Source organism: Lactuca sativa, chromosome 6 (genome assembly GCF_002870075.4).
Source record: "Lactuca sativa cultivar Salinas chromosome 6, Lsat_Salinas_v11, whole genome shotgun sequence".
Classification (NCBI taxonomy): Eukaryota; Viridiplantae; Streptophyta; class Magnoliopsida; order Asterales; family Asteraceae; genus Lactuca; species Lactuca sativa.
The window spans coordinates 25,529,249-25,552,526 of NC_056628.2; the positions used below are offsets into that span (position 1 = coordinate 25,529,249).

At 30.4% G+C, this 23,278-nt stretch overlaps 3 protein-coding genes across 5 annotated transcripts; all 3 read left to right on the plus strand.

The window, feature by feature from the left end:
* Positions 1–1,843: 1,843 nt before the first annotated feature.
* Positions 1,844–5,809, plus strand: LOC111895175 (uncharacterized). 3 transcript variants are annotated; one of them, XM_023891276.3, is made up of 8 exons: positions 1,846–1,997; positions 2,202–2,227; positions 2,343–2,401; positions 3,852–3,914; positions 4,033–4,080; positions 4,202–4,264; positions 5,340–5,402; positions 5,488–5,809. In XM_023891276.3, the coding sequence occupies exons 3-8, from the start codon at positions 2,345–2,347 to the stop codon at positions 5,494–5,496; spliced, it is 303 nt and encodes a 100-aa protein (XP_023747044.1). In that variant the 5' UTR covers positions 1,846–1,997; positions 2,202–2,227; positions 2,343–2,344; the 3' UTR covers positions 5,497–5,809. The 3 variants fall into 3 exon arrangements, with proteins under 3 accessions (XP_023747045.1, XP_023747044.1, XP_023747043.1); XM_023891277.3 differs by lacking the exon at positions 2,202–2,227 and having other exon boundaries at positions 1,844–1,997; XM_023891275.3 differs by lacking the exon at positions 1,846–1,997 and having other exon boundaries at positions 2,021–2,227.
* A 5,435-nt stretch (positions 5,810–11,244) lies between these two features.
* On the plus strand, positions 11,245–13,449 carry LOC111895183 (putative pentatricopeptide repeat-containing protein At3g16890, mitochondrial). Its single transcript, XM_023891283.3, has one exon. The coding sequence runs from the start codon at positions 11,315–11,317 to the stop codon at positions 13,403–13,405; it is 2,091 nt and encodes a 696-aa protein (XP_023747051.1). The 5' UTR covers positions 11,245–11,314; the 3' UTR covers positions 13,406–13,449.
* Positions 13,406–16,449, plus strand: LOC111895184 (uncharacterized). Its single transcript, XM_023891284.3, has 5 exons — positions 13,406–13,512; positions 14,283–14,386; positions 14,471–14,622; positions 14,708–14,933; positions 16,091–16,449. Exons 2-5 carry the CDS (start codon positions 14,332–14,334, stop codon positions 16,210–16,212), a joined length of 555 nt encoding a protein of 184 aa, XP_023747052.1. The 5' UTR covers positions 13,406–13,512; positions 14,283–14,331; the 3' UTR covers positions 16,213–16,449.
* The last annotated feature ends 6,829 nt before the right edge of the window (positions 16,450–23,278 follow it).

The following is a 23,278-nucleotide window of genomic DNA, read 5'->3' on the forward strand; positions in this document are numbered from 1 at the left end:
TTTTTGGATGATAAAAGAATTATTAGATGTAAATGTCATAAATTAAATTGTAAATCAAATGAATTATTATAAAAAAATGTTGTTTGAGGGTAGTATAGTCATTTTACACAGTTAGTTGGATGCAAAATCAAACAACAAGTTTCAGTCAAAAGTTCTAACCTAGTCAGATTCTAACCCAGTCAGTTCTAACTTAGTTAACAACTATCAAACGACCCTTTAGTTTAAATATTTATTAACATACATATTTACATATTTATTACTAGGTGTAAGACCTTTATTTATTACTAGGTGTAAGACCCGTGTAATACACGGATTTATTAAAAGCAAAAGTTTAATATAAAATTATAAGCATTATGTAATTTTTAAAGCAATAGTTTTATAGAAATATAAAAGATATAATAAATAAAGTAATTAATTTAATACATATTCTAGGAGATTTGAAACAAATAGGAAAGAAACACATAAATAACATTTATATGATATTTAATATAATGATCTACCTTACATATATATAAAACTTACTGTTTGGATTTGAAATTTAAGAAAAATAAAAAATATAAAAAAATGACAAGTGGAAAAAAATAATTCAAAAAATCCTAAAAATAACATGTATCAAATTCAATAAGAACATGACACTCGGCAAAAATGATTTTTATTTATTAGGTTAGATTTTAATTTTAGAAAATACATACATATTTACATACTTTATATATTATTTTAATTTTAGAAAATGCATTCGGATGATGATGATCATATATCTATTTGTAATCAAAACGTATCATTAGTAATCTGCAATCTTGGCAGCATATAACTTAGAATCATTTCAAATGTGAAAGTTAGCTGATGCAACACATGTCAATCTCAACATTGAACTTATATAAATATTAAATAAAATTGATTTTATATATATATATATATATATATATATATATATATATATATATATATATATATATATATATATATATATATATATATATATATATATATATATATATATATATATATATATATATCTCACAAATTTAGAATACCTAAAAATAATCAAAGTATATTTTTTTTATGTTTTTAAAAAAATTTCGGGCTTTCATGAATTTTTGATTTCTCTATAATTTGTTTTTTGAATTTGGATAAAAAATCGTTATATTTTATAAAAACAATAATTATTAAAATTAAATTATGAAAACTTCAAAAACTTAGTTTTAAATTTTTTTTACAAAGTCACTAATCTAATGAGTAGAAGTATTTCTTAAATTTTTAGAACTTTTTTTACTTTTTGGGTTTTTATAAAAAAAGAATATTAAAAAAAATAATTTTTTCCAAATATTAATAGCTATGTTCATTTTGCAGAAAATTAAATTTTAATAACTTTGGTTTTTTTATTTTTTTTGTCACAAAAAAAATTATAGCTGAAAAACAAATCTAGCGAAAAAAAGACTCAATCAATGACGGGGTGACACTAGAGGTAGGGACGTGTGTAAGTGTGTAAGGGGTGTTGATTTTTGGATTTTTTTTTTATCTTTTTTATGTTTGTTATTTGTATCCTCTAAATAAATACCATTTTTTTCATAAATTATCAAAATATTATAAAAATTATCAAAATATCATATCATCTTTCTTAAGAAACATCACAATTTACTTTTTCAATCTTATCTTAAAGGTTCCTTACCAATTTTTAGTCTTACACCAATCCTTTTATATATATATATATATATATATATATATATATATATATATATATATATATATATATATATATATATATATATATATATATATATATATATATATATATATATATATATATATATATATATATATATATATATTCTTGTTTCTCCTCTTCACTCAAACCCTCCTCCCTCCTAACCCCAACCCCCTACCTTTCTTTCACAATTTTTATTCTATTTGACTTATTAATATATATATTTCTCACTTTGTTCTTTTCATCTCCATCCATCTTCCTTTGCTTCCTTTCTTCATTTCTCTACTTGGAGGTAATCTCTCTCCCTCTCTCTCTCTCTCTCTCTCTCTCTCTCTCTAGATACATATAGAAACATATATAGATACATATAAGTATATTCTTTTCCAATCATGACTTAGATGCTTTTTTTGGCCTAGGAGATGTATATAAATTATCACTTATGTTTTGATTTCTTCCTAACCATTTTCGTCTTTGTATTGCTCTTCTACATTTCAAGTCATCTTTCTCTGTTGGGCGAAAGAGGTGAGACTTAAGCATGTGAAGTACAATGAAAAGAAGCCATCTTTATGATTATATGTACGTGTTTTTGAAGTTTTTGAGTTATTAAATGTTAATTTGTTGTTTCAAATTTACCCAGAAATGGCAGGATATGAGAGAAACGATGAGTTTATCTCCAAAAATGGTCATGAACGCGAGGTAATATTGTAATTAAACTTTCTTCGAGTATCTTTTGTTCAGTTTTAATGTGAAAACTATAAAATTCCGTTACTCTTCATTTCTTTTTTATTAATCTTTTTACATATATAGATGTTATGGTTTTACTTATACTGGAAGTAGGAAACAAAACATAAAATTGTACATAAAAACAACGGTTTTGGAGAATAAATTATCTAAAAAGGGCCTCTAATTGAATACTTGTGATTAATTAATATATACTGACTTGGTGGTTCTACAAACACATGATACATGACATATAAGTTATATATTAAAAATCTAAAAATATTTTGCCATTTGACATTCCTACCCCCATTCTCACGTACACAAATTCATACTTGCTAACACGAAATTCAAATGAAATAAAATGTTAGTGTTTAATAAGGACGATGTTTTCACAAGAGTTTTCAGTATCTTTTTTAATTGTATTATCGTTTCACTATTTATCTGATTTATGTATATGGTGCATAAAAGGTCTAACAAAATATGCCTGTAAATGTTAACAAATTAGGTTTTATATAGAAATGACAATTTTTATACGTGTTTCCGAAACATTATGATAACATTATTTTTTTTGTTGTTCGGTCTGTGTTACGTGTGACTAAAGGTCTATCATACTATTACTACGTGTTGGATTGTCTCGATTTTGATATAAATATTATTTCTATATATAGTAGCTCACGTTTGATCGTGAACGATTTCGTTCTTTAAATAGAAAATTACTACATCAATCTTTTCCTTCATCACATTTCCTTCGACAATCAGCTTTGAAACAAGTTTTTCTGAAAAAAAAATCATATATTTTCCTTTTAATTTGTATCAAAATATTATATAAAGTAAGAAAATGCATTATTTTTTTTCATAGCGGTCCTAGAACTAGATTAATCACGTGGGAAGTGGCCTACCATATTAGTATAGGTGGTCCATAATTAAGATATTTCTTTATTCATTTTGGCCAATTAGGTTTGAAGGGTGATATGGTAATTTCACATGTATGCGATACATCATATGTTGTTGGGATGTCAAGTGAATCATGTGGATTGCCCCTTGAAAGAAAACGACTTGTGCACATACATATACACGCTTCTATCACTTTGTTCACATCTTTGCTTTTAAATAAAACTAAAAACTTTGTTATCATAAATGTTAAATTCAAGTATTTTTTTTTAGTTTTCTATCATATTTATTGGCTAAATACCTAAAATTTATTCCAACTTTATGAAAGAGACAATAGTACGTTAGTTAGGCTAAAAGATACATCACAATTAATTTAAAAAGGATAATTGGTTTCCGATTGTTAGCTTTAATTATTTTTGTACTAATAAGATTTTAATAAAGTATTTTTATATTATAGATATATAAAGTGTAAGCACATCAATTTAAAATTTATAATTGTTAACTAAAAGTTATATTTCTTTTCGCATAACTTTAGGGGGCAACAATGGAACAGAAATATGGAGGTCTAGCACCAAAGAAGAAGCCCTTAATCTCAAAGGCATGCTAAAATTACTTATTTACCTACCCTTTCTCTAGATTTTTCATGCAAAATTACCATTTTATCCCTCTATGGGTTTACTTATTTCCATCACATTTTGTGTTATGCATTCGAGCAGGATCATGAACGTGCTTTTTTTGATTCAGCAGATTGGGCCCTATGCAAGGTAACTTTTAATTAATTTAATTTAAGTATAATTAATGACCCGATGTTGGCCCATATTGTTGGGTCGGATCATTCCAAAATTGGCTAAATATAAACTAATGAGCTTGCATGTTATTGAGCAGCAAGGTGCAGGGATAAATGAGAAATCAACGATAGCTATAGAGACCTTGCGACCAAAATTAGAGGTATTTTTAAATTAAATTTTGAAGTTGAATAAAACAATGCATATTATTTATTATTTCTATAATATCTTAGTATAGTATATAATTGTTTATTTGATTGGTTTTCTTTAATGAAATCTCATGCGCGACATGTCAAGTAACTTCATATGGCATGTATTGTCATATTGCATTTTATACTTTTTAATGTATTAAATAATATATAATTTTGAAATGAAGAATATAGTTATAACTTATATGTAATTACGTCTTTGTTAAATACGCGATGATTTAATTTAAACTGTATATCTAATTGTCAAAGCAAGATAAAATGTGATTGAATTTTTATATTTTATCCATTTACATAATCTAACAAAAAAAAAGTTTATCAATCTCATGGTTATAATTTTATCATTATATCACTTACATGATGTTTCTTCAGTTAAATTAGACTGCAATCTATATAACTATTTTCTTAGACAAATTATTTTCGCTTATTATCATGTTCATAGTTGATATGATTGTGAAGTTTTTAGTTTACATGCAAAAATTTGGCATGGAGCTTTAGAGAACTTTGGGAGGTTAAAGGAGAAAAAAAGTTTGGTTTGATGACATAAACTTTTAACTTTTTTATTAAATAAAAAACTTTTTTTTGAGCTTTTGGCTTTTGATTTTTATCTAATTTTACATCTTTAAAAACTATCAATTATTTTTGTCAAACACTTCATTAAAAAAATTGCATCTTCTAACTTGGAGCTACTAACTTGCACATTCTAACTTCCACCTCCAGCTACTAACTTGCACCTTCTAACTTCCACCTCCAGCTACTAACTTGCACCTTCTAACTTCCAGCTACTAACTAACAACTAAACACAACAAATAAATAACTTACAAGTTACAACTATTACATATCTAACAACTAACAACTAGTTTTGTCAAAACACTACATAAGTATCATAACAAAATATTTTGTTTTGTTTTTTTTTTTTTTTTTGAAAGAGAAACAAAATATTTTGTTGGTTAACTTTAGAAAATAAAAATCGTCAAATTAAATAATAGAATGTTATTTTCTATATTAACAATAAGTGAACATTGAATGTAGAGAACACCTCGTCAGTGTTTGCCTCCAAGACGACCTGCTTGTATATCTGGAGGAGACAACCATGTGAGTTTCTAAGTATTATAAGATTATAATTTTTAATGTCATTTTTAACCTAAGTTTTAATATTTTATTCTTTCTTATTTTTCAGGTAGAGTAACAAGTGTACAAAATGCACAAAAGGATGCTAGGACATGCTAGCAATTTTAATGGTGATTTAAGTTAAAGATATAAACTTTTCTTTGGTGTTGAACTGGTCAAATCCAGTATAATATGCGATTTCAATGCATGATATGCTTGTCAATGCAGTATAAAATTGGTTTTGGTGATTTCAATGCCGTAAGAAAGTTTATTTTATTTTAGTGATGACAAAATGTTAAGCGTTTTATTTGCATGGCCAAAACATTGCATGTACTTTATTTTAATGCATGATATGCATGCTTGTCAATGCAGTATAAAATTGGTTTTGGAGATATCCAACATTATGAATATTTACAAGAAACGTGTAATGTGTATTTTAAAATGAAATCTCAAAGATTAATAACCCTACTTGTTTTACCGTGGATTGGCTTAGGCTGGAGGGAGTGGTGCCACCGAAACCGCACTCCCTCCCCCGCCACATCAGCGCCATGTCACTTTTTACCACTCAAGTGTGGTTTCTTGCTACACTTTTCATTTCTTTTATTTTTTTTGTTTTTTTTTAAGTATTTTAATTTAATAAAACTTCTTTTTTTCTAACTAATTTAATTTAATATACCTTCTATTTTAATAAAAAAAAAAACATAATTCTTCATTACTTGAAAATAAAAAAAAAAACAGTACATTGCGTTACCAAAAAAAAAAAAAAAAAAAAAAAAAACCACACACATGACATTTAAATAATCCTAAAAACTTAAAAAACATAAATAAAATAACTAAAGGAAACTACATAAAGTCGTTCTCCGAGATGAAGAAGATGACATTTTGGGAGAGTAGTGATTTAAAAAAAATTTATTTTTTTTTGAGAGATAGAGAAGATTGTGTTGTGAATAAAAAAGTTAAGTTGATATGTGTATATATAGGAAAGAAAAAACAAAAAAAAAAAGAAAAAAAAGAAAGAAAAACGAATCTTCAATTTCAACGGTCAAAAAAGTGACCAGCCAATCAGAAAACGCGGTCTTGAGGGGCCGCACCGCGGTTTAGACCACAGCAAACCGCACCCTAGGGGCGGTGTTCCATGCTGAGTTGGCAGGCAAACGCGGTCTCAGACCGCACCACACCGAGGAGCCTTATGCGTAACAAGTGAAATAGAGCGTTTTTTCTTACATATATATTTCTTTCGTTTATGTTATTTCATCAATGTTTATGTAAACTTGTATAGTATTAAGAAATTTCATGCAAACAAAAATTATTGTATTCAAGTAGTTATTACTTGATTCTTGTAGTAAGTGTATGTAGGTTGTTAGACTATGTTATTTGTGTATGCCTTTAGCCTATGCCAACATTGTATAACCCATAGTATTTTTTAGCCCATGGCGTTATATTCCTTTGTATATATTGTGTCTGTGAAGGAAATTTATTACATAACATGATATGAGACCGAATTGATTTCTTTCCATTTATGTTCTCTTAAAATCTTGCCTTTTCCTTTCTCTCCCCCGTGTACTATCCTTCTCTTTCATTTCTTAGTTGTCGATGGCTTCTTCCAATAACCCTACCATGGTTGACGATGATGTTATTCTTCCACCACACAATGGGCCTGGGTTGTTGCTTTGTTGCTGGCATCCTCAGCTAGCCTAGTTTTCTTTGAAGAAAAGATATCCAACAAACCATCAAGAACACATAAAAAGCTCATAGATCACATACATTTCATTTCCTCATACACGAGGATGCCATAACATAAAAAGTTAAAGGCAAGTTAGGAAGCAAAACACCATTGTCACATGGAAAATTGATTGACCAAAACAATTTCATAACAGAATAATCAAACTGGTGAATACAAACATACATAAAAATTGGTGAAGTTCAACAAAACACTATAATATACACAAAAGTTCCGACCAATAAACCATGGGGGATCAGATAATCAAAGTCGGAAGCACTCATCGTAACTGACACATAGTAACAAAAATCCCAAAACAAAATCCCCCAAGACATACAAATACTATATATTAAGAGTATCATATAAGCTATGGCTATGAAGCTTCTATGTACAATATGTTAAAAAGAGAATTAAAATATCATCTAAGGAGTTACATGTCAGAAAGACGTAAACCAACACGTTTTTAGAAGAAATTAAAGATGACCCTTGGAAAGGAGTACTAGGAATCAATAGATTCTTATTATAAAGGACCTCACACAAATATTTTATTTCAATAAAAGCACAAAAGTAAATTTCATCAACCTGGTTCGACAACCTTATCATTGTTGGGACGAAGTGCTAATACTAATCCATAGATCTGTAGGGAGGCCTTCACATGGACATGGTGCACCTAGATTAAGGAACTTTAATAATTAATAGAAGTTATGTTCGAAAAATGCTTCAAAATCCTGCCAACCATCCTATAGGAAAAGGTAGGATCACTAAAATGATGCACATAATTAGCTTTTTAGCCACTCAATGTAGCCAAGATGAGTAGTCTTTCTTTCGTAACACAAACGGATGTCGTTGTAAGAGCACCACAACCATACAACATCATATTCAGAAGAAGCGCCATGTGTCGATTCTCAGCAATAACATCCACTATACATAGGTTAGTAAAATTCATAACACCAAATGGTACATGAATAATCGTGATCATGCACTTACTATACCACATGTAAGCCGGATTCAAGACACAACCGACCTACTCAATGGGAAAAAACAAAAGAGAACTTGACAAAAGAACACTGCCTAGCTAAAACAAAAATAGGCAAAACCTCACCACTTAGGTTGCAGAAAAATTTATAAAGTTATTAAAGGGCCTACTTGGACGTCTCACATGGCTGGAAAAATGACCTGACCGGTATCCCAATAGCTCTAGTGAACCCAAATTGAACGTATGACCATCACATAGTTCCTTAATATAGAAGAAACGGGCAACATGTTGCATTTTTTTTTCTTTCGATGCTTATTAGAATCAATATATATATATATATATATATATATATATATATATATATATATATATATATATATATATATATATATATATATATATATATATATATATATATATATATAACATCTATCCACATCTGGTAACCGGACCAAAATGCAGTATAACATATTAACATAAGGCTAGATGAGTGGTAACACTCCTAGCACCTTATCACATTATCTATTTTAGGGTCACGCTGTTTTTCTCTCTTAGCATATAATTTTTAGCATTTGGGAGGGAGTAATAACACTCCTAGCACTCCATTTTTTTTAATTTTCTTTTTCAAATTTAACTAAATTATATTTTTTTAATACATAAACAATTAATATTAAATAATTTTTTTTAACACACACTTTAAATATTTTTTTAAAAATAAAAAAAAAACGTTAAAAAACAAACACTTAATATTTAAATAAAAAATATTATATTAATTTAAAAGATAAAATACGATTAAAAAAATTAAAACATAACTTACTTTCTAAAAACTTATGTAAAACCTAAAAACCTGACTTAATACTTGAAACACAACTTAATACTAGATTAAAACACAACTAGGGGTGTAAGTGAGCCGAGCTACTCGGGATCGACTCGTTAAAAGCTCGAATCGAGATCAAATTAAATGAGCTTGAGCCGAGCTCGAGCCTAAATACGATGCTCGTTTATTAAACGAGCTCGAGCCAAGCTTCAATTCATGGGCTTGCGAGCCTAAACGAGCTTTTATATATATATATATATATATATATATATATATATATATATATATATATATATATATATATATATATATATATATATATATATATATATATATATAGGCTCGTTTAGGCTCAATTAGGCTCGCGAGTCCACTAAATTGTTAACGAGCCGAGCTCGAGCTTCATTTTAAGGCTCGAATCGAGCTCGAGCTTCCTCAAAATTAAACGAGCCTAGCTCGAGTTTGGTCAGGCTCGTGCTCGATTCGGCTCGGCTCGTTTACACCCCTAAACACAACTTACTACTAGACGAAAACACAAATTAATACTAGACAAAAAAACATAAATTAAAACTACATTTAAGACATAAAAATAATACTGCATATCCAACTGGTATTTTTTAGCAATATTCTTCATTGCATTGTTGAAACCCCAACAATCCTCCTCGGACAAGTCCTTTCCCGGGTTTAACCAAAGCTTTAGCGAATGTTTCTTTTCTTTTTCCCTTCTTAATTCCAAATAACCTTCAAGCTTACTGTCCGGTCTGTCCCACCCTTTGATGCTAGACCTTATCTCCTCCATTTCAGTCGATAAATTCTGACCACCTTTTAGCTTTTTTTTTTTTTTTTTTTTTTTTTTTTTTGCTTTGTCTTGTCTCATTGGACGAGTTGGAACTTCATATGAATCGACGTTGTTGAGGTCAATCTTTCTGAGACGCGCATCAGAAGATTGACTGTGGGTGGACTTGAAAGTTTTGCTATGTTTGGAAGCATCCGCGTAATCATCAATACTTTTTAGATTAAGCCATTTTCGTTTACCCTTCACAACTCCCCAAAACGCCTCATTGTTAAAAGGTTTTCCGACGTTCGCCTTGTAAATCTGACGAACTTTTGCTAACACACCCACCTCATTTGCATCGCTTTGGGGGTTGCGGATCGCGTTCATGTAGATGTCGTTGAACTCCATTGAGGCTTTACTGGTGGTCTTCATTTCGAGTAAAGTTGATCAGGATTGCAGTAGTACTTTTTCATTCGATGAACAAAAATTAGGCCAAACTCTAGCTTTGAAGGTTGTTCAATCTTGGTCGTCGCCCATCGTTGAATCCTCCGACACAACTAGTCATGCTTGCGCTAGTGCCCTTTATTCATTATCTGTCCACCCTTTGCATCGAGCCTTCTCTTTGCATGGAGCCTTCCATTTTCCTTTATTTTTTTTCTTGTTGGTTCGAGTCCGGGCTCTTGAAATGACTCTTCAACGGGTCTTTCATCGGAGGAATCGGTTGACTCGTCGAGTAGGCGACATGATTGACATTGAAAATTATTTGGGGTTGAGGTTGTGAAAAAATTAAGTATCTTGAACCGTCTAAAATTAATCAAGATCCAAATTTGGACGATGCATTGGTTGTGATTGGTATTGGTAAAATTTCATGGGTTGAGAAGAGTACGTATTGAATGGAAACATTTGTGGAGCCATAGACAGAAAGTAGTAGCTAGCAGGTTAATAAACGGGTTGATCAAATGAAGGTAGATAACACGGTGGTGATGGAAGTTTTGGTGATTGAGGGTTTAAAGATTGAAGGTTTTATGATTTTGTTTTGTTTATTGGGGTTTTATTTGGGTTAGATGAAGACATTTTTCTTTGATGAATTGAGAAAATATGTTAGGAAATAATGATATTTTATGTGTGTGAAATGTTGAGTATTGGAATTATAATTGAAAATTTTGAATTTTATTAATAAAAAATGTTTTTTTATTAAATTCTACAAAAATTGGTGAAAATTTAAATGTTAGAAATTAAATTTGATCAAAACAATTTGGGCCAACCTATCCTCCACCAATGAGAATGCTTTGTTCGTTTCTCTCCCATCACGCAATGGATTTAACGAGGAAGGTTTAACGACCTCTCTAACGCGCGTTAGGAGACGGTGTTCCAACGAGTTTAACGACCGTGGTTAACACCCCCACTCTCTTGGTTCTAAGAATTTATTTGAAGACCGAAGATGGTGTATGTAACATAAGAATTTTTTTTGTAATTAACCAATGTATTATTTGGATTGAATGGGGGTTCGGTTCACTTTTAAAAAACCGTGTATCCGGTTCAGTTTTGCCAAATATTTTTACTGACCTGAACCTGGAAATCAAACTACAGGTGCTTGGGCTCTGCGGACATGAGACGCCTTTCTGCTCTTGCTTCTAGGGTTGAGCAAATCCCAAATCAAATTACACTCAAGTCACAAAATCAATCAAAGATTCAATCCAATTCTTCATCCCACCACCAAAACCCTCCAGTCATCACCACTAATTTCACCGCAAGAGGTAAGTTTTCTTCAGTTAACTCCCAATCGAAAACCCCCACTCATAAACCCATTGATCATCAGTACATTTCTCAGATTCTTTCAAGTAAAGATTGGTATTTGCTACTAAACCACGACCTAAAATCCAAAAAACTTAGCTTAAACCCTCGGATTATAGTGAGCGTTCTACAGAATCAGGAAAACCCATTAAATAATTTGATTTTTTATTTGTGGGTCTCGAATATCAACCCGTTGTTCGCGAAGAACCAATCGATTCGAGGCGTTTTAGCAAATACCCTTTACAGAAAAGGACCGGTTTTATTATCGAAGGAGCTTATTAGTCTTGTTAGAACTTCCGGGTGTTCTATTACAGAGGATTCCCTTTGTATTTTGATAAGCAGTTGGGGAAGATTAGGTTTAGCAAAGTATTGCTCTCAGGTTTTCGATCAAATTTCATATTTAGGCCTTACTCCTACTACGCGATTGTATAATGCAGTAATCGATGCATTGGTAAAGTCCAATGCACTTGACTTGGCATATTTAAAATTCCATCAAATGAAAGCTGACAGATGCGACCCTGATAGGTTTACTTATAACTTCCTCATCCATGGAGTCTGCAAAATCGGAGTTGTAGATGAAGCCTCAAGATTATTGAAACAAATGCAAGAAATCGGGTATTCACCAAATGTATTTACTTATACAATACTTATTGACGGGTATTGTAATGCAAAAAGAATCAAAGAAGCCTTTAAGATCTTGGAGACAATGAAAGAGTATAAAGTGAGACCTAATGAAGCTACATTTAGATCATTAGTCAATGGGCTTTTTCGTAATTTTCATCCACTCGAGGCCTTTAAACCATTATCTGATTTCATAGACCATGAACAAGTGTTACCCATAGCAGCCTGTGAATCTTGTTTGCATTGTCTTTCAACCACTTCTATGTGTAAAGAAACCGCTATTTTCTTGAAGAAAGTTATCAAGAGAGGTTATGTTCCTGATACTATGACTTTCAACATCACTATCACTTCTTTACTTAAAGGATTTGATCTCATGGAAACATGTGACATTGTTGATGATTTGATTCAAAAAGGCACAAATCTTGGATTCAATACTTACCTTCTTCTTATTGAATCTTTATACAAGAATGGAAGCTCATTGAAAGGCGAAAAGTATCTAAACAAGATTCTTGAAAATGGTCTTTTAACAAATGTGACATCATACAACATGTTAATCGACACCTTTTGCAAAACTTGCATGATCAATAAAGCAATGAAAACATTCCTAGACATGATTCGCCTCAACATTTCTCCAAATCTTGTCACTTTCAACACTCTAATTTCATGTCATTGCAAGATTGGTGATATGCAAGAAGCAAGAGAGCTTCTTAAGATGTTAATACAAAGTGGATTTAAACCAGACATTTATAGTTTTAGTTCATTAATTCATGGGCTTTGTAGGACCCACCAAATTGACGATGCTTTTGATTGTTTGAAAGAAATGGTTGAGTGGGGTGTTCATCCGAATTCTATAACTTACAATATCTTGATTCGTTCTTTATGTATAATTGGTGATGTTTATAAAGCAAAGAGTTTGTTAAAGAAGATGAAAGTCAACGGGGTCAAACCGGATGTTTATTCATTCAATGCTTTGATTCAGAGTTTTTGTAGGATGACAGAAGTTGAGAAGGCGAAAAGGGTTTTACAGATGATGTTGACTTTAGGTTTGACTCCTGATAACTTTACTTATAGTGGTTTTATTAAGATGTTGTTTGATTTGGGGAGATATAAAGAAGCTAAAGAGTTGTTTGTATCAATGGAAGATTACGGATGTACCCCTGATTCTTTTACATGTAATTTGTATATTGATGGTTTAGTTCAATCTGGTAGGTTTATTGAGGCCCGAGATATGTTTCTCAAATGTAAAGAGAAGGGAATTGTTTTGAAACCAATTTCAATTTTATAAAAAAAAATCACAAGTAATTTAAAGATTTGTACCTTTGGCTTTAATGGTTGTACATCCTGGAGTTTCCTTGCAGCCTCATTGCCGGTTTCAATCTACAGTACATCAAGGTTAGTGACAGATATAAAATCAATGTTGAAGGATCTTTTGGACATTTCACGAATAGTTACAACAATACGTTTTTTTGGAAAGTTTTCAAGAGTTACTTGGTTACCCTTTGTTACAATGAGAAAAGATTGACAACATTGATTTGGGTCTAGAAGGCTACCTTATCATGTCAATGTCAAAGGGCATTTTGGTCATTTTACGAATAGTCACAACAATAAAAAAAAATTTTGGAAAGTTTTCAAGAGTTACTTGGTTACCCTTTTTTACAATGAGAAAAGATTGACGACATTGATTTGGGTCTAGAAGGCTACCTTATCATGTCAATGTCAAAGGGTATTTTGGTCATTTCATGTATATTTCGATGCGATCACTCATCACTCAAGCATTCCAATTTTCTTTTGACAAAACGAGTATCAATTTTGATAAAATAAAAACCACAAGAGGGTGTTCAGTGTTTTGAATTCTTGTATCAAGAATAATCTGCAAATCCAAGAGACCTTAGTCAAAATTACCTTATTGCCCCTGTTCGTGGTATGCATGCTCAATGGAAAAACTGTAAATTAGGTTTGATTTTAGCCAAAGAAACGTTGAATGAAGAAAAATGTTGGTGATTCTCCTCCCAGCTACTATATCTTTTTAGTCAACCTTAACCCACCAATTTTCTTGAATTTTTTCTCATTTACCAATCAAATTTCCCCAAAAGATATTTTTTCTACACACTTTTTACCCACAAAGATGAATTTCCATTCATCAAGAATGTAATAAATGGCAGATATAATCATATAATTCTTCATTACATACACAACACATCCTTCACCAACATGAAGCAATCTCTTTTACCTCTGATGCTGCTGTTCTTACTTCTTGTCAAAATAGGTAAAACCCTTTTGCTAAATTTCAACCAAAAAAACAAAAAAAAATTGATACAAAAGTTTTCTTGATGAAAGTGATATGTTACAGGGGAATCTGAAACGGGAATTGCTGGAACTGGAATCGGGTATTTACCTGAACCAGGCGGTGGTAATGGTGGTCATGGGGTGGTGAGTGGTGGTGGTGGGGATGAACCTGAGGTGGTTATTGCGAAGGCTCTTCAATGTTTTAGTGATAAGCATGTAAGGTTAATAGGTTATGTAACCTTGCTTTAACTAGTTGTACAGTTAGGTACAACTCTGATGCATGGATTTTGATTGGTGGCAGATTTATAGGAGTTGTGAAGAGTCTTGTCGGTTGACTGAGAGCGGTCAACTCAACGTGCCACCTGGATACACCGATGAATACTGCAATGGGCCGTGTTTAAAGGAGACGCATCTTGTGCTTAATTGCATTGATGATATGTTATCACATTATGTTTTTTATAATCATGCTACTGTAAATGATGTGAAGGAAACGATAAAAGCGGGTTGTAGCTATGGCCCACATAGAGGTAATAGTTTGGTTATCGGGTGGTATACTTGTAGTAACGGTTAAGGGTTTTAGTTTTAGCAGTTAGACTTACAGTGTGGGAGTTTTAATTCAATTGTTGATTTGGCTCTTTGTTGGTACTAGGGCAAACACTTATGTCAGACGTCAGATATGTGTGTGTATATATGTGGTTCGAGTCTCGATAGTTACATATTTATAGTGTTGGAGCTTTAATTCCATTGTGGATTCGGCTCTTTGTTGGTACTAGGGCAAACGCTAATGTCAGACGTCAGATACGCAACTCGACTGCGTGTCTGACGTGAAATACGCCTGTGTGTGTCTGACGTCAGATACGTCTGTGTCTCTCTGACGTCTGTGTATATATGTGGTTTGAGTCTCAATAGTTACAGACTTACAGCATGGAAGGTTTAATTCCATTATGGATTGGATTCTGTTTGTACTAGGGTAAGCATTTATGTCAAACACATAACATATCTGACGTCCGTGTATATATATGCTCGCTAACTCAGGGTTGCTAGAAGAATAATATAAATTAAAAGGAATCTTTAAACTAACACTATTTTTGGTGTAAATATGGTGTTAAGATACTCGAAGGGAACATCATTTTCAACATCAAGCTTGGTGTTATGAATAGTATAACATAAAATGTTGTACTGTTTATTAACCACTAAATTTGGTGTTAAAGTTTTGGTGTCATTTATGGTTCTTCAAGTTTGAATTTATACATGAATTTGTTAATATTTGGTTTATTTTAGTTTTAAGATTGAGTTTACATATTTGTGATAGTTGTTTCGTAAAATGAATGTTTTATAAATGTAATTTTTTTATTCAATAAACTGTTTGTTTGTATAATATTATAATTAATTGAAGTTAATTGTATACGAATTATTATTTTTGTGGTTATCTTTGTTTAATAATAAAAAAGGTACAAGACAAATTTGTCTAAAAACAAATACACAAAAGTATTTTTTTATTAATCTAGACAAGTTAAAAAACAAAGAGGATGTATTTGGAATATATCTTTTTAATATAAAAATATTTTTGCAAAGTGAGTTATTATTGCAAAATGGTGTAAAATGATGTCAAGGGTCGATATGTCTACTAAAAGTGAAATACGTTATTTGAAAAGTGAATTATTTTGTTTTTGGGTGGTTACAGGTGATTTTAATGTGGCTGAACACATTGAAGATGATGAAAGCAATGCATACAAAATTTACTACACCAACTCTATACTGTTTGGGTTTCAATCTTTGTTTGTTGTTTTTACTCTATTATTCTGATTTCCTTTTGTTATTGTTTTTTTTTTTTTCTTTTATGTGTAAGTGAGATTTGTTTATGTTAAAATCATGTCCAATCATATGATATTTTGAAGTCACTGTATGAAAATCAAATTGATGCTCTATAGAAAAGGTTTTTGTAAAAATATTATCAAATAAAGTTTTTACTGTTACATTTAAAACTTAAAATTCATAATAAGTATATTGTAAGCACCTTTATGAATGTCTTCGGTCAGTAGTAATAAAAACTGAAATTGCTGCCAACAATTTTTCAAAAGAGGACATATGATAGATATGTCATGCACAGCTGTTACGCATATTTTAAAATTATGAGCAAGATGTCCCCAATTGTTTATCTTTTTATATGTTAGATTATTTGGTTGTGATTTCTTCTCTAAATAACTCACGAAGGAAACAAAATACTTCGTCAAAATCCTCAGAGTACAAAAACTAATCTCTATAATGCTTCTCCCTGTTTGTTAAATACTTATTGTACAAATTTGATCCTTTTTCACCAATAAATCTCTATATTTTGTATATACAAACAATACTTATTGTACAAATTTGATCTTTTTTCACCGATACATCTCTATATTTTATATCTAAGGATGTACAAATTTTTAGGATCATAGATGTTCAAAGGGATGTACAAATCAGGATGATAGGATGATAGATGTTCAAAGGGATCTATAAATATCATTGATGTTCAATATATATATATATATATATATATATATATATATATATATATATATATATATATATATATATATATATATATATATATATATATATATATATATATATATATATATATATATATATATATATATATATATATATATATATATATATATATATATATATATATATATATAAAAGTTGGATATGTTTTCATCTAAACAAAACATATTTTATTGCCACGTCCAAACATATTAAGGTGAATTATATAAAAGACACTAAATTTTCATAAAAATTCGGGTTTAACACTATGTTACTTTTCTTATAATTAAAACACTAATTTTTCACAAAAGTTCAATTTTAATACTATATTTTATAATTTGTTTCCGTGTTGACTATTTGACCGGTCAACTCAGTTGCTAACTGATGTGACATGGTAACATAACAATCCTTGATGACGTGGCACCGACATAACATGATGTTGTGATACTTTTGTGTGACATCACTTTGTGGTGTCAAACCCTAATTTAACAAGTTTTGATTATTATGTTATTGTAAGTGTAAATTGTACAAAAAACATTAATTTTTTAGAAAAATTTGATCTCGACATAGTTTTTTTTTTCAATTAAGTTGCTATATATATATATATATATATATATATATATATATATATATATATATATATATATATATATATATATATATATATATATATATATATATATATATATATATATATATATATATATATGGAGTGAGAGAGAGAGAGAGATTAAATTGCTTCCTACTTTTTACGTCCACATATACTCTACACACTAATATAATTACAAGTGTCACAATTTCATATTTTTTAACTATCTCATTAAAAGTATATTAAATATATCAAATAAAATTAAACTGAATGATAGAATGATGACACGTGTCATAATATTACTGGATAGGAATATTTATAAACATAAAAAGTAGGAGGAAAAAAGTGATGTCACCAAAAAACATCACGACATGCCATGCCAGCATGATACATCAGGAATGGCAACGGGGCGGGTTCAGGGCGGGGCATGGTTTCCCAAACTCGCCCTGATATTTTTCGGGTATTTTATCGAGGCGCTTCATTGGGTTTCGGGTTTTCTCGTCGGGTTTCAGGTATCTTATTGGGTTTATAACAATTAATAACAAAATCTTTATTCCGTTTTAGATTACCCCGATGTCTTATAAAAAATACATGTTCTAGCCTCCATTTTAAAATAAAAATATGATGCATCGTTTTAATAAAATAAACATTATATAAAAAATTATTTGATTTAAGTTTAGTATAATACGTCAAAACATAAATAATTGTTAATAACTAAAAAAACATTTGATTTAAGTTTAATGTAATACATCAAAACATAAAAAATATCATTCACACAATAATTTTAAAAACTAAAAAGAATATCCACAATAAATATTTTATATTTGAATGCGTGCAATTAACATCAAAAGTATTCGTGTGTGTGTGTGTGTGTATATATATATATATATATATATATATATATATATATATATATATATATATATATATATAATCGGGGCAGAGCGGGTCGGGGCGAGGACAACCCACTCCCTGCCCCGAACGCGATAAAAAACCCGATAACGACCTGTTACTCGACCTGAAATGATCGGGTTTCGGGTTTTCCCGTCGGGTTCGGGCTTTTTTGACATCCCTATGACACATGGATGTATCTTGTATGGCCCAAGGTAAGTCCTAGGACTTACCTAAATTTTCAATTTCATTTACAATATATATTGTAGAAAAATTAGGAGTTAACTTAGAAAAAAATAAGAGACCTATCTTGAGTTTGGTTTTTTTAAAAATATCTTAAAAAATCATTTTAAAAGAAGAAAAAATAAGTTATTAGAATCAATTTGTTATTTTAAATTATGGAATGGATAACTAAAAATTAACCATTCTTAATTGGCACTCTCAAAATATCAATAAATAAATAAATTGTTGTAATAAAAAAAAGTCCACATGCTAAAGACTCTCACTCTCCGTTCACCGTTTTATCAATGAATTAATAATCAACTAGTTTTTCATTAAAAATGTAATGCTTTTGTCATTTATATTTCAATCGTTTTGTTAAAATTTTTAATTGGTGGTGTCTGATCGGTTTTAACAAGTTGAACTGATTCGTCTAGTTTTTTTAAGGTACCCGACCTGACCACAGACAAGTGTTGTTGACTTTTTTTATTGGTCTCACTTAATTTGGGAACCATGTGATTTTTTGGTCTAGATTCGCCACTGCATGACATTATCAAAAACTGTCACGTCACCATGTCACGCCAGCTGACAATTGGATTGACCGGTCAAATAGTCAAACATTGAAACGAATTGAACTATATAACGTTAAAACCGAACTTTTATGAAAAGTAAACGTTTTTTTATAGAAAAAAATAACACGGTGTTAAAATCGATTTTTTTAATAAAATTTGGTATCTTTTGTGTAGAGTTTGTCCAAAACTCCAACGTATTATATGCCAAGGCAAACAGGAGAAGGGCCCTTACTATTAAAGGTTGTACGGCATCTTTAACTAATTGTTCTGGAATGGGCCATCATTAAATTTTCAAATTGTCATTTAATATATGTACATATTTGACATAAAAGTTAATGAAAAATGCTCTCCCATTTTTGTGGTTTGTTGGTTTTAATTATGACCGAAATTTGTGAAATGACATTACTTCAACCACTACTAAATTGTAGTCGGAACAAGTTGGTTCATCAATGATTGATACGTAAGATCATTTACACCACCTTATCACTGCAAGTTTGCAAGTTGCAACAAAGAACAAACTATGAAACAGAAAGAAGGGTTTTTTTTTTTTTTTTTTTTTTTTTTGAGATTTGATTGTGTTGTAATAAAAAGTTATTATTCGTTTTGAACCATAATTTCTCTGTCTTGGCAAAACTTATACCCAATGTCCAAAGTGAAGACAATTATATGTTGATGAAACTCAAACAGTGGCTTTAAAAATTCTAAAATACTAAAATATCGGTGCTTAAATTTTGGTACTGAAAATGTTTGTATAGAAAGAAGTAAAACATATTTTCCGGTTTCATTTGTTATGTATACGAGCGAATTACATACATGTTTTAGTTAGAATATGTGTATACAAGACTGAATAATTATCAAAACGGTGATTGTTATATAAATGTTGTTTCCTAATACACATAAAAAATACAAACACTGAATACCGTTTCTGCTCTCTTTTTACGCAATGCAACTGTACGTCGCGCACAAATCAAGCTTTGCATGGAGTTGAATTTCAGATATAGTGATGTTCGATGGTCTTGAAGAACAGTTTTGACTGTTGTATATTTGAAAGCAAACATCCGATAGCTGCACGAATTGGTTTTAAGAAACTGTATCTAATACAGGCCTTAATGGCAACTTTGTTTATGTTTTCGTATCTAATTGTCTAATTAATAGATTTAAATATGAAAAATACCTCGATTCAAACTTGACATTTGGTCCCAAGAATACTCGTGTAAATACACAAACACAAACATAGATGTATACGAATATACATCATATATAGTATGTGTTTTTAAATTTGATCAAGGTTTAACATGTCAGATTTGAGGTGAGATAATAGGGTTTATGTCTGAGTTAATAGAAGAACGTGGATAAGTTAATTGGTTTTATGTCTGAGTTAATAGAAGAACGTGGATTGGTTGCATACGACAAACACATATAGGATGCACTACTTTATAAACGACATAATTGTTGCCTATTGGTTATCAATTATTGGTCAATATACATTTGATTAATTTATTATATTTTTTCTAAAACACGTAATATTTATTAAGAGTGTCTAAATTATAAAATGGAATGTCCTTTTTAGTCAATCTTTATTAATTAGCAAATGAATTCTTGTAAAGACCAATGATTTATATACTCTATAATCATTTTTTACATAATTTTTTACCTTCATACTAGTTGAGCGATTGCTTGTTGAAATGTCAATTGGAGTCCCTCCCGACCAAAAATTCCCCCACCGACACGATTGTGAAGATTAAGCATATTTTAATATTTTTCTTAGGGGAATTAGTAGAAAATTTACGTTTTTCTAAATAATTTATATGTAGAAATGCATTTAACGTAGATAGATAAAAACTCAAATTAACATTAAAAAGATATTTGGTTTCACTACAAACAATTAACGATCAAACTATCCATCTTAATTCATCAGTCGTATTTAAATAAAATTTTGTTGCTAATCCATCATCCATGGTCTATTCAAGCGATGGAAGAAACCGTTTGCATATTTGAGATCGATATTCTAACAATTGAGATTATATAACTAACATAACATTCTCTTTAATATTTAAAGCAAATTCTTTAAGCATTATATATAGAGCGATTGGAGTCTGATTGGTTCACATGATGTGTCAAGTAAAGTAAGTACGCATACATCCTATATAAGACTGTAGGCCATGCAAGGTCTGTCAAGAAAATTTCACCAAATTCTAAGAGAATATCTTGTGCATTTACACATATTATTGACCATTTTATTATATGCAATTAGACCCCACTCGTCAAGGACCACATATTCTAGAATTTCTCTAATTTTGGTTATTGATGCTATTTCGGGTAATTGAAATATACACGGCTACCAAACAAAATTAATAGCTCATACACTTGTTACGAGGTGCAGAGTGTATACACGTATGAACTAATTTGATCAGTACTTACATGAGGACTAACGAGGAGTGGGATGAAGGGGACGTGTCTCTTTGCTACGCAAACGACGTATTTTCAAACAACATTAGAGAAAAAAAATGAGACAAGAGATTGCTACCGAACAAAGTGAGTTCACCATCAACAACGACAAGACGAACAAAAAGTGGATCCTTATCTTTATTATAATTTTTTATTTTTAAATAAAAATATATAATGAAAAAAAATTGAACCTTGCACAACTGCTAACTTTGCCCCCCCCCCCCCCCCCATGTTTACAATCTACTATAAAAGATCAAGGCCACAAGGACATAATGCATGGCGAGTACACTTTCAAACCCTATGCCGAACACATGTTGTCGGATATGCTATATTGACGACCAAAGCTTCGTCACAAGTTTCGTCAGGAATGAATTTTTTTTTAAAAAATAAAGTTTTATTAATAGATTTTACCGAAGACATGTTGTCGGGATAGCCAAATCTATACCGACGATATGCTAACGGGATAGGTTGGCTCTATGGCGACGACATATCGTCTCCAAAGGGTTGTAGCTGTTTTCAATCAAAGAGCTATACTGACGATATGTCGTCGGGATCGGTCAAAACCGTTATTACAATTAAGACCTATATATAGGCAAATTAATGAATACCTTTAAGGGTATATAAGCTTATGTATCTAAACTAACCATACTATGTCGTTTTTTTATCATATATACAATGTACACTACAAGGAAAAAGGCTATTACCGGCGACAAAAGTCATCGGTAAAAGTCCCAAAAGTCGCCGGTAATACTAATAGCGGCGACGCGTCGCTGGTACTGAGTCGCCGGTACTGCTTCGTCGCTATTGATCACTATGTCGCCGCTAATAAGAAATGTCGCCGCTATTGACCCTGTCGCTGCTAATGAGTAGTGTCGCTGTTAATAAACATGTCGCCGGTAATGACCCTTGTCGCCGATAATAACAGTTTTCATTTTTTTTTAATTAATGATTTTGGTTAGCGGCGACGTTATTACCGGTGACATAGACCTTTAGCGGCGACTCTAGAGAGTGTCGCCGCTAAAGGTTCATGTCGCCGGTAATAGCGTCGCCGCTAAAAAGTGATTTTCTTGTAGTGGTAATCGTCGAAATTTCTTAAAATTCAACTCCTAACTTGGTTTACTTCCAAAAAATTTATAAATTTTACAATTATTTTGCTCTTATATAAGTTTTATTTTCAACTATAATATGTATAGTTTGGTAGGTGATCGACAAAAATATGTGATATAAGATGAAAATATTAAAACTAAATCAAGTTAGGGTTGAAGTTTAAAAACATTATAATAAATATATGATACAAAACAATGTGTTTTGATATTTAAGCTTATATACTTTTAAAGGTATATTCATTTTTCCTTTTATATATATATATATATATATATATATATATATATATATATATATATATATATATATATATATATATATATATATATATATATATATCCCTATATTAATAAAAGAGTAGTTATTTTGCCATGTGTCACCATGTTAGGCATTGTAATAAATATCATGACACTTGTCAATCTATTGACACTTGTAATTAATATCATGACACTTATCAATCTATTAATTCTTTATTTCAAATTTCAAATTTCAAAATTTAAATCACATTTTAATCACATTAAAT

What these genes read in the sequence shown, in the direction of transcription:
- LOC111895183 (XM_023891283.3), top strand. Translation starts at nt 11,315, where the DNA reads ATGAGACGCCTTTCTGCTCTTGCTTCTAGGGTTGAGCAAATCCCAAAT.
- LOC111895175 (XM_023891275.3), top strand. Translation starts at nt 2,125, where the DNA reads ATGTATATAAATTATCACTTATGTTTTGATTTCTTCCTAACCATTTTC. An exon ending in AGAAGCCCTTAATCTCAAAG is followed by an intron (nt 3,915 to 4,032) that starts GCATGCTAAAAT and finishes GCATTCGAGCAG; the next exon opens with GATCATGAACGTGCTTTTTT. An exon ending in CCTTGCGACCAAAATTAGAG is followed by an intron (nt 4,265 to 5,339) that starts GTATTTTTAAAT and finishes CATTGAATGTAG; the next exon opens with AGAACACCTCGTCAGTGTTT.
- LOC111895184 (XM_023891284.3), top strand. Translation starts at nt 14,332, where the DNA reads ATGAAGCAATCTCTTTTACCTCTGATGCTGCTGTTCTTACTTCTTGTC. An exon ending in AATGTTTTAGTGATAAGCAT is followed by an intron (nt 14,623 to 14,707) that starts GTAAGGTTAATA and finishes GATTGGTGGCAG; the next exon opens with ATTTATAGGAGTTGTGAAGA. An exon ending in TAGCTATGGCCCACATAGAG is followed by an intron (nt 14,934 to 16,090) that starts GTAATAGTTTGG and finishes GGGTGGTTACAG; the next exon opens with GTGATTTTAATGTGGCTGAA.